The sequence below is a fragment of the Colius striatus genome, chromosome 4, assembly GCF_028858725.1.
Source record: "Colius striatus isolate bColStr4 chromosome 4, bColStr4.1.hap1, whole genome shotgun sequence".
In the NCBI taxonomy this organism is placed as follows: domain Eukaryota; kingdom Metazoa; phylum Chordata; class Aves; order Coliiformes; family Coliidae; genus Colius; species Colius striatus.
The window spans coordinates 93,805,565-93,827,411 of record NC_084762.1 but is presented as its reverse complement, the minus strand read 5'-3'; the positions used below and the strand labels follow the sequence as shown (position 1 = coordinate 93,827,411).

Here is a 21,847-nt window from a genome sequence, read left to right as displayed (position 1 = left end):
TCCTCCTGACACCCACCCTTCATGTATTGTAACATTAATGATGTCACCATACCTAGGACTTCTTCTCCATACCCAGGACCCACAATGCCAACCAGCAGTAGGGAAGGGCTGTGTGAGGATGAACAATTTGGAGGGCTCTTCAGTCAAACCTCAGACTCTCTGTTTCCACCCTTGACTTAGCTACGCTCAGCCACTTCAGTCCTGGGATAGACCTTATTAACCCCCCTCTCAAATGGCTGCAGACAGGGCATCATCAAAGTGTGCAAGGTCATCCTTTGTCTCCCTGGGACAGCTTTTTCTCAGGGTGTGGACAGCTGAGGTGGTTCAAAATATGTCACTAGGCTTTGTGGCATTTGGTCCAGCAAGTGCCAGGGATGCTTTTGCCCAATTGTAGTTCAAATCAGGAAGACAAGAAGAGAGTTATTTTCCTCTTGTACACACACTGGTGGCTCAGTGGCATTGTGGTGGCCTTGAGCTGGCAAGTTCTCAGCAAGGAAATTTAGTTCCAACAGAAACCCAGGAAAATTGACCCAGGGAGAGGATAAGAAGGGGCAGCAACATTGGTTTAGGTTCCTAGAGAGGCTTGGGCATTAGCACGGTGAGGAAGGCTGGAGTCCTCTTTAGCGTTTCCAGCACTTCATAAATTTCAGAGAGATTTAGGGCAAGGAGCCAGATGTTTGGGGAGAAATTCTGAACACTAAAGGCAAGTGGAATTTTTTTTTTGGGTAGTGTGTATTTTTTCCCATTAGCTGCAAGGCTATATTTAGAAGAGAGGGGGAGAGAGAGAGAGAGAGCACGAGAGAGAGATTAGGCTTTGCTTCATGTTCTGTAGTCACTCCAGTTGTTCTGCTTGTAGGAACAGATGTCTCTTTCCTGGGGTGATAGCATTCAGGTCCACAAGGAAGTTTTCTTACCTGCAGCTCATCTAACATAGAAGGGAGATCAAGCCAGAGGTAAGTCAGTCCATCATGGAGGAAAACACCGCAGTGAATGCTTTTGGGATAACAGTCTGAGATAAAGGAGGGGCTTGGGATCAGAGAAGTGGCAGCAGGGGGGCAGGAGGGAATTACTGGAGACTGGACCCCAAGTTCAGAGTGGAAAGCATGGCTGTTGCAGCAGGGAGCTCTGGCAGGGATGGCAGCCGAGAGGGTTCTGCACCAGACACGTGGACGAGCAGCTTGGAAAGCCCCTGGCTCCGTCCCTGAAGCAGGTGTGAAAGTCCATTAGGAGATGCCTGACCTGGAAAGGGGCTGTGAGGGGTTTCTCCCACTGTGAGCTTCCCTACTTTTGGGGTTCGGGGCAGTGCCGTGGTATTTGATCATTTCTTAAGGAGATAGAGGCTGATGAAAAGTGTGCAAAGCTTTGCCCCACTGAAAAGTACTATGCCAGCCCTTGAGAGGAGTGGGCAATGTCTTTGTATCTTTGTGTCTTTGTTGTTTGCATCTGTGTGTTCCCAAGCATAATGAAATTCTGGGGAAATGTGTTTAGGCAGGATTTGGAAGCCAGGAGAGGAGACAGTGCACTGCCTGGCATGGGGTCAGCTGCAACTGGGGATGTTTCCCCTGTTTGGCCATGCAGCAGGATGAGAGCTCAGCCCTAGGAAAGATGCTGTTTTCTTTCACTAAACCTGCTTGCTAGGTCAGTTTAAAGAGAAACAAATCCTTTCCAGGGTCCTTAATCAGGCTCCTTCAGAAATGCCCCCTGCTTTCATACAACACACCCACCAACAGCTCAGAGTTTCTCCAGGGTTCCTGAAAGTCCTGGAAGCACAATGCCCAGTAAAGGAAACCACAGAAACCAGCCTCCCAAAGGGTTAAGATCTGGTTATCCATCCTCAGATAACTCAAAAAATGTCTACTGCCTGACCAGGTCTCTCATCTCATTTCATTCCCTGGGTCTAGTCCAGGCATGGCCCCATGCCTCAGCTTCTCCCTGAAGAGAGAAGCAAAACTTGAAGTGAGTGCTGGGCTGCAGAGCTGGATCCAGGCTGGGCTTGTTCCTTGCCCATGGCACACTTGACCCCTCTCCCTTCCTGTATTGCTGTCACCTTCATTGTCTGTGCTCCCTGGGGTTTGAGCATTGCCTCTCCTGTCCTACATCCCTGGGCCAGGCTGGATCCCAAGTACTCCCCAACAGCAAACCCCTGTTGTTTCTCTTCCCCCACTGTCCTTGTTGGGCTTTTTGCCAAGGGACAGAGGAAGCAGGCAATTGGAGGCAGGAAGAGGGAAAAGTGCTAAAAGAATTAAAAGTTTCCTTTTCAAAAGCAAGCAGCAATGCCCAGGCCAGATGTTGCTCAGTTTCATCTCCTGTGATGTTTTTTGCACTTGCCTATAAAGTTCCTGCATGTGTCTAGAAGGTAATTTTCACTGCAGGGCTCTCCTTGTACACAGCCATGGTACTTGTTATTCCAAACTGATGTTTCTAGCAGTTTGTCCCTTGCACCCTTGAAATGATGGATGGATTACTGTAATCTCAATGAAATCAAATGCATTTCTCCTATACCATTACAGCCTCCCAAAAAAGACAAGCACAAATCCTTCTCTACTGATTGGACCTATAAACTCCAAATCTATACGTTGCTTTCAGACCTAGATTTTGGGGAAAAAAACCCTAAATCCTTTTGGAAAAGCTTTCCCCCCACTAAATTTGTGCTTTCTCCTCATATTATACTGGTCTACAATGACAGAGAGGGATACATGCAGGAAGTCATGCTCTGATTTCTCTTAAAGTATCAGAGCTACAAATACAGAACATCTACTGCAGAGATGTCACTTCATGCTCCCTCGTGACAGATGGCACCTGGTACTAGCCCTGACAGGCTATGAGATATTGGCCTTTTAAAGGCTAACAGCATGATTTATAGAGCATCCACCAAGACATTTCATATTCCTGTCACTCCAAGGCCACAATGTGGTAACACAGAAACGGGTGACATGAAAAATGCGACGGTATCAATGAAGCATTGTAGATGTCAAACCTTTTCAGGAGGGACTTTTCTACTCAGTATGGTATAAACAAGCAAGTAGAGACATAAGCCCTTTATCAGCACTTCAAGGTGACCAAGTAAGATGTGCTGGAGGATCTCTGGGTTCCCACCGCTGCTAGGTGCATGTTTGCAGGTGAGGAGAGGCAATGTATGGACAATCACACCTCTTTGTTTGCTTGTACGTGTACATCTGGCCTCCTTCTTTCAAAGGCTGAAGCATTACTGCTGCAAATGTGTGTAGAGGAGGTATAAGTTGACCAGAAATCTGTCAGCATGTGAATTCCCTGCCCTGTGTGTCTTTGGGAGCTTCATTCCATACTTTCCATGCATGTTCAGGACAGGGCTGGGGGAGGACCACACAGATCTTTCCAAGTTTTTAATAAATTGCCTCTGGAGAGTCCAGGACTGATGATCTGTCACCTGGTTTTAAGCAGCAGTTCAAGTCTAGATGCAGAGAGTGAGCATCTGGGCCAAGCCAAGTGGCCTCATTCCCTCTGGGGTCACTTTACTCCGTGAAGAAGAGGAATGCAGTTGGGAGCGTTGTGCTCTCTCTCTTCTAACTGGCAGTGATCCCTTATGGCCTAAGACAACCTTTTGGACTAAATCAATGCTTGGGCACCCATAGGCTATTCCTTGTCCTCAGCTGAATCAGGCATTTGGGTACCTCACTCTCAGAGGATCTGATTTTGGCCTTGGGCTTGCTAAGGAACGTGATGTCTACCCATGTGCACACACATCACTGAACACAACGTGGTGAGTAGTACTCAGATCACAACTCACTCATCACCCATCAACAGTAGAGCCTTGGAGATGAAGGATCACTTGTGGGCTAAGTGGGCACGGAGGCAGGACACAAAAGGCTCAGCAGCACATCAGCAACAGCAGCCCAACAGCCCACATTGCACTGGCCCCCATATACCTGTAGTCTGTGATTGCATCTATGATTTGAAGGACAACTCTTGGCTACACCTGGGACTGGACATTCAAGTTTTTCCTCTGGCCAGATAGGAAATCTGATTCACATGGTCAACTTTAGAGATGCAAAAGTCACCATCACACCCTTCATTACACATGGGGTCATGTCTGGTCAGTGCAGACGTCTGTCCCCAGTCAGGCTGGTTCTGCCATGAGGAAGGTGTGGTTGGTGTAAACCTGAAACCATTTCAGGAAAACAAGGACAGGTAGGCAATATACTCTCTTTGAAAATAAGCCATCCAGTCCTGCTTGCAGTGTTTCAGTGCCAAAGCAATGGTGAAGACCTAAATGAAAGGATGTGTGGTGGAGGTTGCTAGAAACTCCTTGCAGGTTCCTATTAGAGGAAATAAGGATCACTGTCAGCCCCTATTTGTATCTCTGTCATATCTAATTTCCTCCATCCTCCTAATGTTTTTGAATCTGTTGGCTAATTGCAACCATAATTTGGCAGAAGGGAAAGATCACCTCAATTTTCAGGAAATTAGGCAGCAACGAGAGGACAAAGTCAAGCAAATGTCAGAGCCAAGGGAAGAGCTGGAAAGTAAGTAAGGCAGCCAAGTGTCTACATGGGAGAAAGTTGTAACAAGCATCTTAACCAGGGCAAAGCATCCATCCAGGCTTGTAAGTCACTGCAAGACATGAAAGGGTAAGAAAGTAGGTGTCAGTTAATCTGACACTCACAGAACTATGTGGTTTGTGTCTCCAAATGCTTTTCTTTCCATGATATTGGAGGGGAAGGTGTTACCCTGTACTGGGTTTTACTATTTCCAACCGCAATTCCCCAGCAATCAGGTGTTTCACACACTCTGGCCACTCTCAGACCTCGAGGCTTCTAGGAGAGAAACAAGTGAGTGGAGAGATCTGATGCTCACAAAAGCAGAATCTTCCCCACCATGGGACTAGCCTCATTTCTATTTCAGGGTGGGATTTTTCTCCCCTAGACATTAGTTCCCTTCTCAGAGCCTGAGACTAGACTGACACAAGCTTTTCACTTTCAGCAGTTGGATTCATTCCCCTTCTCTCCCTTTCTCCCTCCATTCCCACTGTCAGCAAATCCACCCTTCCCCAGGCTGAGCATGAGGCACACAGAATAAGCTTTACCACATATACGGCAAGGTCCTTGATATGCACAAAAACACCATATTTGGCCAGTTTGAGCCAGAGTCAAGTGAGAGCTTGCCAGCAGGAGAATCACACAATTTAATCTGAAAGAGAGTGAGTTTAACCCTTCCTTTATAAATATGATGATAAATGACCCAGGAAACTTTAAACATGGAAAGGCTGCAAAACTAAACACATGCTGCTGCCACCCCAGGCAGCAGAGTAACACTAGCAGGCAGGAAAAGGTGAGGGGGACGAGGGGGAGAATGGAGGAACCAGGTTGCTATATCAGATGTTCTCATTCAGCACAGGGAGATGAGAAAAGCTGAAGCTGTTTGTACTGAAACCGCTTGCTCACGCTCCTTAATGCACTTTTCATCTTCCTGATGGCAATGCATAGCTCTGTGGGACTGCATGCAGAGATCCTATCTGCACACACCAATAAACAGCCCTTTTGGAGAGCAGTTAGGACAGAGCTCAGTTGTCTGACCTGCCTTTTCTTTTGTATCCTTTTACTCAAATTGCTGAGCCAGATCCAACAGTGCCCCAGGTGAAGTGAACTGTGTTAACTTCAGCAAGTGGAGGGTGAGGCTTAAGGCTGACACTAAGTGAAAATGTTGGGTGGAATGAAATACAGGATGGTCAAAGATATCCTCCTGGGGCAGCTAGAGCACTGAGCTGCCCACACTAAGCACACAAGTGTGATGCCAAGCAGCGAGTGAAGGAGAAAGGAGGCTGCAGGGCCTGGTTTCAGCACACTGACCATCTGTTTCCTCTTTGGCCCAAGAATGATGGAATTGGTCGTGTCACATTACAATGAGAAAGTATTTCAGAGCAAGTCCCTCTCTCCCAGTGCTGAGCAAGGACCTTTATCAGAACGAAGGAAACCAGGTCAACTTCCAGTCTCCGTCCGTCCCCTTATCCCATTGCTACCCACGTGCCTGCTGGACTTCTAAGGAAATGCTTCCCACAGTCTCACAGCCAGACAGACAAAGTCCAGCCTGAGAGGTATAACATCTAACAGCATAGGTCAGCTGGCATGGTCAGACAGCCCTCAGAAGGATGCATGTTTACTCATCTAGGGCTTTGCAGATTGGTGGCTCCAAGAAACAGGACTGCATGGGAATCTGGGGGGCTGAGACCTAAATTGGGCATGAGGAAGGCTGAACTTCAAACTTTAAAGATTTTAAGAAGGGGCTTAGCACAAGGGCTGTTTGCTCTGTAAGCAAAGGTAATTCTGATTCTTGTAGCTATGTATGAGTTCATGCCAGAGCAGCAAGCAATAAAAAGTACCAAAAATGGCAAAATAAAGGTTTGCAAAGGCTTCAAAGCTTCCCATGTATTTAACCATGACCCTCACTGCTTGCTATATCTCACCACTCCACAGTGATGGGTAGCTGAACAGGCTCACTTGAACACCTGAATGAGTATTTCTGATGGCAGAGACCTGGTTGGTGTAATCTTTTGGCTAAGGGTGGGAGGGGGAATTGGAGATCTTTGGGAATGTTTGCTTTCCCTAAGGCGTGAGGTCACACTGCCACTCTGTGCCTGGTGCAGCCTGCTGTAAAAAGGGGCAACGAACCTTTGTCAAGTGCTTGGAGACCCACAATGGAAAAAATACTTAGTAGCTGTTAACCAGGGGTTTGGTCCAGCTCCATCTCGTTAAAAGCACTCAGAGGAATGCTGTTTCTTTGCCAGTCCAGCTCTCTGTCCCTTCTGCTTGTGAGCCATGAGATGAGGGCAGTCCCACAAAGAAAGGAAAAGGCCATTCACCCAAACATCCATCAGTAACAATCTGATTAGAGGAAGACTTTTCCCACCACAGCCCAAGAGGCAGCTTTTCCACAGCCTGTCAAGGAGGAAACCTTCAGCATTATTTAAATTTGTTGAAACTTCTTTCATGTAGCTGTTTTAGTTTTGAGTTCAGACAGGGCAGCAAAGGACTGGGAAAGGCACAAACTCTTAATTCAGTTCCTCCTTTGCATATTCAATTTTGGAAACAAAAGGTTACCTGTTAGTTTTTAGCAGTTTTCAATATCTGCAATTTATTTCTCTGCACATGGGGCTCTGGACAAGGTGACCATACAAATCAGCACAATGTATATAGTGATGATTTTTATCTCTGTCCATGGACAATACTCACAGTGGATCCTTTTCTTTTAGTCTGTAAATTGCCCTACATCCCTCAGGAGCATTGTGGGGATGAGGGACATTTGAATGGGTTTGGAATTACTGATTTCACTGAGGCAGGAAAGGAAAAACAGAAGATTAATATCAGGTGCATGTGATAAAGGATGTGAGACTGAAGAAGAATCTCCCTGAGGAGGCAAGCTGCTAACTGGATGTAAAAGGTAGATGTTCAGTCACCAAGATGATTGAGGAGATGGAACATCTCTCCTGTGAGGAAGGGTGCAGGACCTGGGGCTGTTCAGTCTGGAGAAGACTGAGGGGGGATCTTATTAATAGTTACAAGTATTTAAAAGGTGTTTGTCAAGAGGATGGGGTGACACTTTGTTGTCTCCAGTGACAGGACAAGGAGTAATGGGCATAAACTGGAACACAAAAAGTTGCACTTAAAGCATAAGGAAAAACTTCTTTGCTGTTGAGGTGAGGGAGCCCTGGCCCAGGCTGCCCAGAGAGAGTGTGGAGGCTCCTTCTCAGGAGGTTTCCAAACCCACCTGGACACACTCCTGTGCCCCCTGAGCGAGGGGAACCTGCTTTAGCAGGGGATTGGACTAGATGATCTCTAGAGGTCCCTTCCAACCTCCAGCATTCTATGATTCTATGAAAATCAGAGCAAGCAGCCAGTGCCTTAGAATTACAGTAGGAAGACAAACGCATGTACTTCTCAACACACTCTAGTGCATGCTGAAGGACGAGATGAGTGGTTTTGTCTTCTCCCTCAGCTCAAATATCTGTATGGACATAGACATACAAGGCCACATGGCACTCAAGGGGCAACAAAGTCTTTACTCCTAGGTTTACACCGCTGCAGTGGCTTCCACAGTGCTCCTCTTGACAACATCTGCAAAGAGAAATCTGGGAGCAGATCCAGACATCTGCTCGTTTCACTTTGTTTTTGTAATTAAAGAGCAAAACAAACAAGCAGAGAAGATGAGATGGTGAGAATATTAGAAAACAGGCCAGTGTTCTGCTTCCTCCTCATGCATCTTTCTCAGGTGCCAGACCTTGCAACTCCACTGCCTCCAGCCAGTCTTGGGTCCAGTTTTTCCTGTTGTTCACTGACAGAGTGCTTGGCACAAAATGTAAAGAAACAAGACTCTTCCCCAGGAGCCTGGAGGCTCAGTCAGACCGAGACAAAATAATATGAACATGTGTGCTGCTTTGGCTGCCACTGGAGTTCAGTGCAGGGTGAGGTAATCTGGTCACTCCTGAAACACAAGATGCTTCAACATCTCCAGTAGCTGCTGGAGATGGCCTAAGAGTCAAAAGTGGACAGAAGTTAGGGCTGCTCCTCTTTGGCCAGCAGTTCTTTGGGACATTACAGGTTGTCTGAGCCCAAGCTTCAGGATTGCAGTCCTGCAGCATAACCTGGCACTGAGTTTGATCTCAGGTGGGCTTTATGTTTGAGCACTTGGCATTCCAATGGACAACTCTATTACTTGGGCTTGAGTGGCCACCTAAAGAGAACAGACTGCCATTTGATTATAAATATCCTCCCAAGTCCAAAGATGTTAAAGAAACAACTCTTCCTTTCACATCACTTCCATAGACTAGAGGAGAGATAAGAAGAAACCAGAGCAGTCACCAGACTCCAGGCCAACAGACCTAAACTCCATCATGATGGTAAAATCCCTTCTACAAGAATTTCCAGAGGGAATTTCACACCTGGTCTCCTAAACTCTCAGTCCTAATCTCTGCTTTTGCTCAATAAATGTCCTGCTCCATGCTCTGCTGGCTTGAATGAACCATGACTAGGCTGTAGCATCTTATGAGGACTCTTGATCTTGAATGTTGAACATTTACCAAACATCATCTCCAGCCCTCTCCAAAGTGAGAAGAGATAAGAAAGCACCCACACTTTGATCACTCAGTCCCCCATAGCAGCCTGTCTGGCCATGTCCTATGACCTCATTCACCAGTACAGATTGGAAACTGTTCTACTGAAAAGGACATGGTGGTTTGATGGATGTTAGGCTGAAAAAGAACCATCAAGCAGCATGCACTCACTGCAGACAGGGAGAAGTACACACTATGGGAGGAATGCACCAGTACAGCCTGAGGGTAACCAGCTGGAAGATGTCTTGGTAGAGGACATGAGGATCCAGGTGAACACCAAGTTGTACATGAGAAAGAAAGCCAATAAATCTCCCAGGTTGCCTTAGGACAAGCATTGCCAGCAGCCTGAGGGAGGTGATCGTTCCCCTCTGCTCAGCACTGGTGAGACACATCAGGAATATTGTGTCCAGCAAATGTACAGAGACTTGGGAATCTCTTCCCCTAAATCTCAGTTCCCCAGCTCTTTATCCCAGAAATGTGGAGGCCACCTATTTTTTTCAGGAGATATGGAGGAGTTCAAGAGCTTGAGAGCTACAGCGAGCAGGGATTTGTAGTTCATTAGCCCAAGAAGCAAGATTTTGGTGGCTAGGCAGGAAAAGGCTTTGGCACTTGTCAGGCAGGCTCAGAGCTGCTGTGATACTCTCTGGACCCAATTAGGACTGTCCCTGCAAAACATTTGCTTTTGGCCAGCAGGAACTCTTCTGAAGGTTCACTTCTCACTGGAAGGTTTCTGATCTAGGTAGCTTACTCCTCCATTTTGTACATGGCCACCAGCAGCTTGAAGCATCTCACAGGCACATCTTTAGTCCATTTTCCCAATCCTCATAAGCAGTAATAAGCACTAGAGGAGGCAGAAAGATGGGACATGCCTGGGTGAGCTGGATATCCCAACTCCCTTAGCAATTCCTTCCTGGTTGAGGCCCCATGGATCCTGTGAGCACTAGAGGATGTGTTTGCAGCTCCTTGTCTCATAGCCTTTCCACACTTGGCTCTGTGGTAGCAGGGATTTCAAACCCTCATAACTCAAGGCTTTCAGCATCATTCTCTGCTGATTCAAGCTGATTTTTTAATCTCAAAGTCCTGCTGAGCTGTTTTGAGATATACCAGACATTTTTCAACCATTTATTTTTATTGAAACCAGCCAAGTCTCTGTATATATTGGGCTCTCTTTTTTTTTTTCTTTTAATCTTTTTTAATACACAAATCAGTTTAAAATAGTGTGTAAGTCAGGAATGATTTGCAAATTAAACTGTCAAACCCTGGCAGGAGCAGCAGCTGACGCCCTTGGTTTGAAATCTCCCGGCTGCTGTTGCTGTGAGCGCAAATCTCTAGAAGATGCCACAAAACCTGCTGGTGCTTTCCTGGAAAATTCAGCCATTCTTTGAGATCAAAAAGTCTTAAGAGTTCCTGAAAATACTGCTGCATGTAACTCTCTAATGGGATCAGCTGGCCAAGGGAAGGGATGTGATATTTTAGGAGTCAGATGCTGGGGCTATAGTTGTCCTAATAGGTTGTGTCAATGTCTTCTGTCTGACAGCACAGTCCTGCTCCCATGGCAGGGCAGGAAGAGCATCCAGTTGGGAAGAAGCTGCTCAGATGGAGGAAGGGCTCAAAACAATAAACACCATGTTCAGGTTTGAGGCCTCATCTGAAGTCCTTTGTCCATTTCTGGGCTCCCCAGCTCAAGAGGGACAGGGAAGTGCTGGAGGGAGGCCAGTGCAGGGCCACCAAGATGATCAGGGGACTGGAACATCTTGCTTTATGAGGAAAGGCTGCAGAAACTGGGGCTGTTTAGTCTGGAGAAGAGGAGACTGAGGGGAGATCTCATTAATATTTACAAATATCTCAGTGGTGGGTATCAGGAGGTTGGGGCAGCACTTTTTTCTATTGTATCCAGTGACAGGACAAGGGGTGATGGGATGAAGCTGGAACACAAAAACTTCCATTTGAACACAAGAAAAACCTATTTCAGAGTGAGGTGAGGGAGCCCTGGCCCAGGCTACCCAGGGAGGGTGTGGAGGCTCCTTCCTTGGAGGTCTTCAAGACCTGCCTGGACACATTCCTGTGTGACCTGATCTAGATGAACCTGCTTCTGCAGCGGGGTTGGACTGGATGCTCTCTAAAGGTCCCTTCCAACCCCTACCATTCTGTGATTCTATGATTCTATGAGACTAGACTTGGTAGGAGCCTCATATTGGCCTGACCCTCCTTGTCACAACTGCAGATGTTCTGTGCCCTCAATGAGCATCAATGCCCCGTGCTTGGATTTGGCAGCCCCCTCTGTTTCTCTAGGCTGTCTGCCACATGGCTGGCTCAAAGATGACCACGTGTAGGTCCCCCGACTTTCCCTTCTCCTTTGCCCTCCTCAGTATAGTTCATGTCTCTGTTCTTGCTCAGGCCTTACAACTACTTTTGCACAGGGCAGGGGAACAGAAGCTTAAAGAGGGGATTGTGTGTCTGCTCCAAAACATGCCTCTGGAACCAATGGAAGACTAATTATAAATCTAGGTATTTTCCTAAGGGTGAGATGCTGGCAGATGAGATGCTCAGAAAATACAGCAATATTTGTGACTACTGAGGATGTACAAACAGATTGATCAAAATATTCTTAGGTGACAATATTTTGACCCCTAAGAAATGTTGAGATGCCCATCAATATAGCACCGTTTCTTTTCTTCCAGATGGCTGGGAAGTCAGTGACCATGCCGACCTCTTCCACCCTGCTGCCAGCCTTTGACTCTGTCAACTCCACCCAGCAACCCAACTCCAGCATCTACTTGTTCTCCAAGTTCATCCACCCCGACAAAGAACTGTACACAGAATTTTACAGCCTGTGGATTGCCCTGATGGTGGTCAATGCCATCATTTTCCTGGTGGGTGTTGTGTTGAACAGCTTGGCGCTGTACGTCTTCTGCTTCCGTACCAAGACAAAAACCACCTCTGTTATTTACACCATCAACTTGATTGTTACTGATCTCTTAGTGGGCTTTTCCTTGCCTGTCCGGATCATCATGTTCTACAGTGCAGGGGACTGCCTGAATTGTTCCTTGGTTCATATCTTTGGCTACTTTGTCAACATGTACTGCAGCATCCTCTTCCTGACGTGCATCTGTGTTGATCGTTACCTGGCAATCGTACAGGTGGAGGCCTCACGTAGATGGAGGAACCCCACCTGTGCCAAGGGGATCTGTGTCTTCATTTGGGTCTTTGCCACTGTGGTGACTTTCTCCATCCTGACTATGGCAATACAGTTTGCTGAGTGCTGCCTTGCCAAGATTCTGGTCCTCATGGTCTGCGAGTATTTCTTCCCCCTCATCATAATCATCTTCTTCACCACCAGGATTATGTGTGCTCTGTCCAAGCCCAGCCTCATGCACCAGAGTCGGGAGAGGAGGATGAGGGCTGTGCAACTCCTTACCACAGTCCTCATCATCTTCATGATCTGCTTCACTCCTTTCCATGTGCGACAAGTAGCAATCTCCATCAACCCAGACATGCCCCATGATGTCAGCCTCCTCGTCTACCACGTGACAGTGACCTTGAGCAGCCTCAACAGCTGCATGGATCCCATTGTCTACTGCTTTGTCACCAATAACTTCCAGCTAACCATGAAAAACATCTTCAGGAAAACCGAGCCAGAGCAAGCCAGTGTGGACATCCTGGGTATGAACAAGAACTCCAAGAGCTCCAACGCAATCATTGCCTTCTCAAACACAATAGGAAGCCCTGTGAGCTTGCCATCACCAAGCAGTGTCCAGATATAACCCACATCTGATGGGACACGCTGTAGAAAGCCAGTGTAACGATGCTGGAACAAATCTGACCTCTCTGTTTTTCAGGCTGAGGTTCAGAATGACAGTGATGGAATTTGTTCAAGAACATTGTGGCCTGTTTGGAAAAATGGAACTTGCAAGTGCTCTCAGTACCAATACAAAAGAGAGTCTATTAATTACTGTTCCCAACAGGAAAGTTTTCTTTGTATTTTAATACAGACATTTTGCTAGCAACAAATTCTTTACTGTGGTTTTCTTTTTGTGTTTGACATCACAATGCAACACTCTTAGAATGACTTAGAAATCAGGAAATCTCTGTTTTCTATGAAAGCTCTTGAGCCTTAGGCATGTGATAAAAGTCAAGGATACAAGGGATGTTTCCAGAGCTATCCATTACAAAGATTTTGGATGCCAGAAGAGTGGGAAAGAAAGTATTCTAACCCATCTGTCACTAGTAACTACTCATTTGTTTCTGAGAAAGTCTGAACTTTCTTGGGGAAAATAAGATGAAGCCAAGCAGAAAAGTTTCCTCTCACTATTTCAGCTATAAGAGAAAATACATATGGGTTTATGTTTCCACACACATTGTCTGGGCTGGGGAGAGGTTAAGGATATGTTCTGCCTTTATTCAAATCAGTAAATCATCTAAACTACAGATGAGCATACAGAAAAGCTGTGAAACTGAACATGCTCTCCAGCAAACTCTGCTGTTCTGCTCTCTCTCCCAGAATAACAACCAAGATGAAAAGCAGAACCAGGCTATGATGTTCTACTATTCTTGTTTGATATTTCTTCCTGGCATGCTGTAAAATCAAGGCATGCTGTCCTAATTCCCACTATCAGTCCATTCACTCATTCACTTAAATGTTGGTGCTACCAAGGATAGGAAGATAACCCGTCTCAGGCATCTAAGTTGAAATTCACCCTGGTACAAAGTCACTAGAATGAGTTAAGAGTCATATTAAAAGGGCATCTGAGGCTAAGGGTGCTGCAAAATTCTGTCCACAGTGCTGGGTAAAAGTTTTAGATCAAACTGCACCAATTATGCAATGTCAATGCAAAAAATATATCCTGGGAAAACAGCAAAACCTGCAGCATGAACAGCAATAACTGTTGTTCTTGCTCCATGTCTCCTCTCTCACATGCCTATTGCCCCTCCAGCTGGAAGGCTGCTACCAATTCCTCAAGCCTAGAGAACAGCTTCCCCCAGCTCTCACTGGTGTCTGCAGGCTTTATGGTTGGTCCAAGATTGAGAATCCTACAGCACTCTGCTTCCCCTTGGTCTGACCATGGGACAGCCATCACAGGAACACAGTCAGTACTTCAAAGTCCCTCTTGCAACCGAGTTTACAAGAGTTTGCCTCTGGCAATAGACGTGTTTCCCCCGACCTATTTCTCTGACCAAGTCAATAGTACTACAAACTGAACAGCCAACATCACACAGGAATCTATCCAGAGATGAGTACAGTTGTCCCTGGGAGTACTGGGTGTCCCAGTTCCTGCCCCAGGCAGTGCTCATGGATGATGGAGCCCATGGAAGCAGAGACCTCTCAGCTGGGTGACTCTGGCCTCCATGCTGCCTGTATCTCCAGGGACATAACAGCAACCCAGACACCATCTGCACATGGAGATACTTTAATGCACACATCTTCCTCTGGCACCAAAATCCCCCAAGGGAAGGACTCAGTTGCCAACAGACCGGTGCTTAATAGATAGACATGATGGGGTGTCACCACACCTCTAGCTCCTGCTGCACAAAACTGTGATTCTCCTGCAAGTCCTACGCTGTCCCAATGTCCCTTCCCTCAGATATCCCACAGCATTCCCTTCTGCTTGGGTAGCTGGGGCCTGACATAAAATGATGTATCTGTAACCTCCAGATGGGCAGTGTTCAGTTGGACTTGCAGGTCTCACCTAGAACATCAGCACGATGCTGTCAGGCCATTGCTTATGTGTGTCCTCTTTGAGGCTTTCCCAGGCAATCCAGCTGACTCAGTACCCTTTCATTGGGAGCTCTATTCCTTCCAAGAGGATTTTCCTTCCAAGTGGTTGTGATGAGGGCCACCATCACCCATGAGATGCAAGACAGTTGTTCTGGTTGGTGTTTCCCAGACAGTCACAAACATGGTGAGGTTTCCCAGGGCCCAAGTGGGCTGTGTTTTCCTTCTGCCTCATCTATTTCCTTATTCATCTGTAAATCACTGTCATGGGCACCTAACAGCTGACACCACTACCTTCATGGATTAGGCTCTGACTTCTCAGCCAGACTGGCCACTTCACATTTCTGCCACCATTTTCCACCAGCCCCTCATTTGGAGGAAATCATTTTCACCACTTCCTTGCAAAAACCCAAAACCTCCTGCCCATCAATCTGCAAAACCCTCTTAGACTTTTCCATGGCATTAAAGCTCCTTGTAATGAAAATGTGTGTCACATACACAGCTGTTAACAGCACTACTCTCTTTGGCCAAGCCTACTTCAGAGAAACAAAGAAAAGTGCAAGCTCAGTGCATAGTTTATATTAGTTTCTATGTTCCAGCAAGCTACAGCTTCACACTTCCCCTTTGGTTTTGCTGTCAGCAGTATTTTTGCCATATACAGAAATGTCTTCACATCTTTCTCAGTGTAGTTGCTCATTTGAGGTCAGTATAAAATCTCTATGATTATTTGCTTAGATTTTTAAGTTGCTAAACAGGGTCTCAGTGGAAGCTCTGTCTTTCTGTTGTGAACTTAGCTTGGAGCAGTCTGAATTCCCTTTACTGTCAATCTATTATTCACTCCTCATAAAACCACCTGAGACTGGATAATTATCTTTATTTCATAATGTCTAGTGCCTTATTCAGAGCTTCCAGTGTTCCTTCTTCATCTTATCAAGGACACAGTGTCCAAAAATTGGAAAGAGGTGAAATCATTCACAGATTAGCTGGTTTTTTCCATGACTTTTTCTGCTCTTTGTTTAATCCATATTGTTTACATCTCTCTCCCCTCAGGGTGCAGCAATTGCTAAACTTCTGCCCTATTTCAAGGCACCTATTTCTTCCCAGGGCACAAAATGGAAAATCAGAACCGAAACCACAGGTGTCATCAGAAGTACTCACTCAAATGGCACAGTTTTAGTGGGCACCTTCCACCTGCCAATTCTCACTGCTGCAGAATCCTCCCTCAGTTCTTTGTGCTTCTGGAGACTGGAGAGAGGTCTCTTACCCCTCAATCTGTAATATCCCTCTGCTCAGGGTTATCTCCTTGGCTTGCCTCTTAGTGATTACTAACAAGGAATGCATTAGTCCTGATCCTACCCCAACCTGCCCTTTTTCTGATGAGAACAGCACAACCAAAGCCACACATGACACAATAGGGAAGTCTCCAAGGGCAATATGAGTATCTCCATGAATCATTAAACACATGCAGAGGATGCTAAAGTAAAGCACATACAAGTCAGCTTTTACAAAGCAGTCTTTTATGCAGGGTATTTAAAGATTTAGATGCCAAATTCCCAATGGTTTAAAAAGAAATCAGGCACTTAACAGCCTTTGAGGACCTGGAGCATTACCCAGAGGCTGAAATAGTAACAGGGATGGATGGGCATTGCATATCATACTATCAGCACCAAGTCTGTGGTAGACACTGTTCCCTAAAGAGCTTAACAGCAATAAAGAGCTCTGTAAAAAGCCCTGACCTTTCAGAGGAATTAACAGCATTCATTCCTCTTTGATGTGCTGTGATTCTCTTGTGCAGATAAAATCCTATAAAGTGAATTCAAAATATCCTCTTCTCCCAACTGCCCAGAGGCTAGCAAAAAAGAAGATCGTGGAAAAGCTCACTTGTGCTTCTTGGGATCTCAGTTACTGCTGTGATGAGAGAACTCTGCTAACTATGAGCTGCCTGGCTCACAACACACAGATGTCTGTGGTCTCTTAGCAAGCCAGGGGATGGGTATCCAGCCTCTTTCTCTTCCTGCTGTGTGTCCCACCTGTGGTGCAGCTAGCACAGCCCATGTTTCAAAGCACTACTGTCTTTGCAAGGCATTTCTTGCTACAGCCCACAAACCTGTAGCGAGGCAGAGATGCAGAATATCCAGCCCCCAGTCACACTGCAAACACAGCTGGGCCCAGCAAAGCTGAGAAACTCCAATTCTGCAGCAGAAAAGGAGTCCCTGACTCCACACATGGGGTTATCTGTCAGACTAGCTTCCTCCTGAGCTCTGAGTAAGATCTACCCTTTCTCCACAACCATCTTGATAACTGCAAAGAAGAAACAGCACAGCTATGTGCAAAGGCAATGCCTTCCTTCCTTGTCCCTTTGGGTTTTGCTGTCCCTTAGATGTGTGCACAAAAGTCTCATTAGTCAGCCTAATCAGCATTAATAAGTACTTTTAGAAGGTGTAGGCTCAACTTTCAGAAAAGCTGAGGAAAGTGGAAATGGCCATGTTAGGGCTATGAGCACAGGTGACCTGCATTAGCACTGAGTCTGCCACCCTGCCTGTTCTGTACTTGCTGGCTGCCTCATTCCAGCTGCAAGGGTAGGAGTGGCTCTGGGCAAGGATCTGGGAGGAGAAGAGCCAGGTCTGATCCCCACAGCTGCTCCAGGGCAGGGAAAGATGAGGAAAATATTGCTGAGGAACTGGAAACAAAGGTAAAGTAATAAGGGAGGAAGGAAGGGAGAGAGAGCCAATGAGTTAAACAACAAATGGAGCTCCACCGAAGAGGAGGGCTGGTGAGAATAAGGATGAAGAAACTAATCTAGGGGAAAGCAGCCAGGGAACACAGGGACCTGAAATCCAGCAAAGGATGACACAGGAAAATAAGTAAGAGCTTGTCTTGCTTTTCCCCTTCTGGGCATCATTAGTCCCAAAACAGGAGCTCTGGGGAGAATTCCAGTGCTTGAATCAGAGCTGAAAGACTCCCATTTTAGGAAGAAAACATCTAAAAGCAGAGCACTTTATCCCCTTCCCATGGTGAGGCCCAGGAAAGGGACAAGGGCGATTTCCCCAAACTGTCTGAGCTTTTGTGGTCTTGGAGTAGAAGATGGGAAGCTCTCCTGTGTGCTGAGATAGAGGAAGAGGGCCTTCGTCCAACTACCCTTGGGAAGAGGGTGCAGGAGGGGATCTGGAGCAGTGTGCATGCTCATGGGCTAGAAGCAGCATCCCTTGTGTATGCTGGCTATGTGATGAGCAGGATTGTGATGGGAAGTGCTGGGTGGTGTGTCACCCTGATACACATCCCATGCTCTGCAGGGCATCTCAAGCAGGCACAGACAGGGACATTTGCACCTGACATATTTCAGTGCTTTGTGGTGGGTACTGTTCAGCTAGTGGGACTTAGAGAGGAATACCCACTGCCACACTCACCCACCTCCCATTTCTCTGATCCTTCTTTCCCACATGCAGTTCCTTTTCCTCATGTCCCCTGTCTGATCCATCCCCATTCTCTTTGCCACAAGACCTTGTCTCTGTATGTTACCCGGTCTCCAGACTTTATCTGAAGCCCCAGGTTCTGCCGTCCTGGATTTGTTTTCATCACAAGGTGTGTAGCCACAAGTCAGCTGCTCTCAGAGACATGCAAGCTGTTGTTTTCCTCTGCTGGCTATCGACACAATCATCTGCACAACTGTCTCATACCAAGCTGAGAAGAGGACATTGCACCAGCAGAGTCCTTTACCCTGGATGAAGAATTAAGTTTGCTTAGACCTGGCTCCATCCCTCCTGTATACCCAGCAGATGCTGCCAAAAAAGAAACCACAGAACTTCCCTGACAGGGATGTGAGATTCTCTGTTTTTATCATCTGTCAAAGCTGGCAAGATATCAAGGTCTTAGTTCATGAAACTATCCTTCTTCAGGATGCTTGACTGTAGCATCAGGGATAAGATTAATTTAGGTATGTGTTGGAGTTTAACACAAGTGATTTTGCTTTTCCTTCATGGCTGCATGTAGACTTAACAGCCCAACTCAGGACTGAGGTTCTCTTTTTCAGTTGCCCATACAAGAAGAAAGAGTCCATCAAAAGAAACAAAGTCGAGTTTACAGGTAGGAGAAAGTCCTTGTTCATCTCATGGCAATCTCAGTGAAAGCTCACAGAGAGGAGCTTCTATTCTGCCATGCCAACAAGAAGGTGAGTGGCCCTCTCTCAGCTCCATTCCTCTCTTGTACTTGTCTTAATAAACCAAAGTCTTCCTACTGGGAAGGGCAGATTGCTGTCCATCAGCCACCAACACCAGGCCACAAGAAAAGCAAAGGGAAATATTTACCATAGATGTTTAGTTTAAGCTCCATTAATAGCAGGAAATTAAACAACTGGCAGCCCTTGCAGGTCTGCTTTCTTCACTGGGTTGACAATATAAGGCCATCTTGGCAACAGCCCACCAAAAAAGAATGAAACGTGCCTAGGACCACAAGGAAAGATGAAACACGGGGATAACATAGACAAGACCTTTTGACTTGGTTTGAGCTGGACGAAGAAATCTCTTTTATCTGCCTCCTTCCAGCTTCACCATCCATTCCATCCACGTCTCTCAGGTAACAAATCTGACTTGCAGCTGCTGTAGAAGGGCTGAATGGGACGTGAGGAGCTGATTTTCCTCAAGTGTTGTGCTCTTAACTGTAAGGTGTTATTGAGTAGGGGTGATACAGCATGTAGACCTCTTGTAAAGAGTGAAAGAGGTCCCTTCAAGAGAGCTTGCTGGAGACCTGACTTGAAGCTGCTGATGGATAAATGTGGGTAGAGGTCAGAATGGGCTGCAGTACCACGCCTCAGTGGGTAAATGTGATCCAGAGCCTGGTTCTCATACGGGTCGTGGAGGGAAATACATTCAAGCACCAGCTGATTCTCAGTCAGCCATGTAGAGATGAGCAATGCTCCATGAACGTGTAGATCTACCAGAACAGGTTTCATTTTGTCAAAATACCAATTAAGAGCTCTGATACAAACATCTCTCCTTCAACCATGTCACTTTTGCTCTTCTCAGTAGGAACAGACAAAGTGCAAGTACTCATCTGAGCTCCAGCCCCAAAAGAGGCCTTCTTGGGAATGCCCTGAAGGCCTTGTCTCTCTCTCCCTGGCAGAAAATCCTTTGGCTTCTCTTTTGTCCCTCAGTGGACCTCAGCAGGGTTTTCCTGGGATGACCTTAGAGCAGCATAACAAAATTCCTTCTGTGTGGGTCAGGCACTCAGGAGAAAAATAACAAATTTTACTCAAAGCAGCTTTATTTCCATTTCCTCCAAAAGAGGCCTCTAAAACAGGCCTAGAAGGGCTTGTTTGTCTCTACAGATGAAGTGGAGATTGCTGCAGGTCACTTAAACAGATTCCCCTAGGAGACTTGCCCAGGGGAAGTCGATGTCAGAGCAGGGCATGGTGTGAAAGCCTCAGGCCAGAGCCCAGCCCTTGGCTCATCCTTCCTTTGATCTCACAGGCGGCGTCTCTCCAGCCGGCGAAGGATGCCTATAAATAAGTTCATGAAGCTCATTAGACAGGAGCCTAGGCAAAAGCTTAACATCCAAAGCCTTGACGTTTTGGATGGCTCAGACACTGCCCAAATGCTGGCTTCCCAGGGCAGGCCTCTCTTGATTGATGTTATTTAGAGTTGGAAATGCCACACTGCCAGCTCAGCTTAGAAGACGCGGCGGTGCTCAAGACGCCGGCTCAGATGGGGCCTTCTCTGCACAGCTGCCCCTTCGCAGTGCACATGGTGGGAATCTGTTGATAGGTTCTTGACAGAAGTTATGGCTTGTTTATCTGGTAGCTTTACTTTGTGCCTCCCACCCAACCCGGAAACCCTTCCTCATTTAACCTCTTGGCCTGCTATTATACACAGACTAGTCTAAAGGATAATTTTGGTAACCATGTTTCATCTTCTGACAAACACTGCACAAAACAAACAGATTGGTATTGTCATAATTAAAGCAAACTATTAGATGGTTTATCTATACAATCCTAACAGTTCTGCCACTGCTAAGGCTTTACCTGGCCTGCAGAGGTTTCAGCAAGCAGCTGCAGGCTGCATTAACCCGTGCAATATCAAACCAGGCACAACTCTGCCGCCTCCCAAGACTTGGAAGGATTTGGAAGCCAGTAGGACTTCTTTCTGAGGTTACTGCATGCCTAACAGAGATGAGAAAGCATGAGAAAGCCTCATCTCAGCATCAACCCATTTAAACTGGAGCCTCTTTTTCAGAAAAGCCTGCAATTTTGATCTCCTCTCTCTTTCAGGTTTAGAGAAGATAAAGCACCTTTTTGTCTTTGCAGGGTTATGTTGCAAGCCACAGATATTTGCTCTATCTTTGTCTAACAGACTACTACACCCCACAATGCCAGATTCTTTTTTTCTCCCAGCAAAGGTATTTGTAAACAACACTCCATTCCTGCACTCTGAAAAAATTAAATTGCTCTGTCTCTTCCTACAAAGCCCATTTCAAGGATCAGACTTTCTGTTAGTTATTCGCTGAGCTTCTTCAGATGTTTCAGATGCCTTTTCCAGGTAGGGGCATCAGAGAAAGATGAGATGGGGGACAGAAGGGTGTTAGCCCATCAATTGATTTAAAGATGGTGAAGGCTCTGGAGAACAGGTCTTGTGAGAAGCAGATGAGGAAACTGGGGTTATTTAGTGTGGCAAAGAGGAGGCTGAAGGGAGACCTTCTTGATCTTTACAACTCCCTGAAAGCAGATTGTAGTGAGGTGGGGGATTGTCTCCTCTTCCAAGAAGAAGTCATAGGATAAGAAGAAACAGCCTCAAGTTGCATCAGAGGAGGTTTAGATTGAAGATTAGGAAAAATTCTTCACCAAAAGGGTTGTCAAGCATTGGAACAGGCTGCCCGGGGAGGCAGCGAAGTCGCCAACTCCGGAGGTATTTAAAAGCCATGTAGATGTGGCACTCAGGGACATTGTTTAGTGATGGACATGCAGGTGCTCAGTTAGTGGTTGGACTCTATGACCTGAGAAGTCTTTTCCATTCTAAACAATTCTGTGATTATATTACACTCCTTCTTTACACTGGGGCAGA

The 21,847-nt window shown here is 46.3% G+C and overlaps 1 protein-coding gene across 1 annotated transcript; it reads left to right on the top strand.

The window, feature by feature from the left end:
- Positions 1-875: 875 nt before the first annotated feature.
- GPR20 (G protein-coupled receptor 20) lies at positions 876-12,957 on the top strand. The gene is made up of 2 exons (XM_010196644.2): positions 876-953; positions 11,764-12,957. The coding sequence occupies exon 2, from the start codon at positions 11,764-11,766 to the stop codon at positions 12,844-12,846; it is 1,083 nt and encodes a 360-aa protein (XP_010194946.1). The 5' UTR covers positions 876-953; the 3' UTR covers positions 12,847-12,957.
- The last annotated feature ends 8,890 nt before the right edge of the window (positions 12,958-21,847 follow it).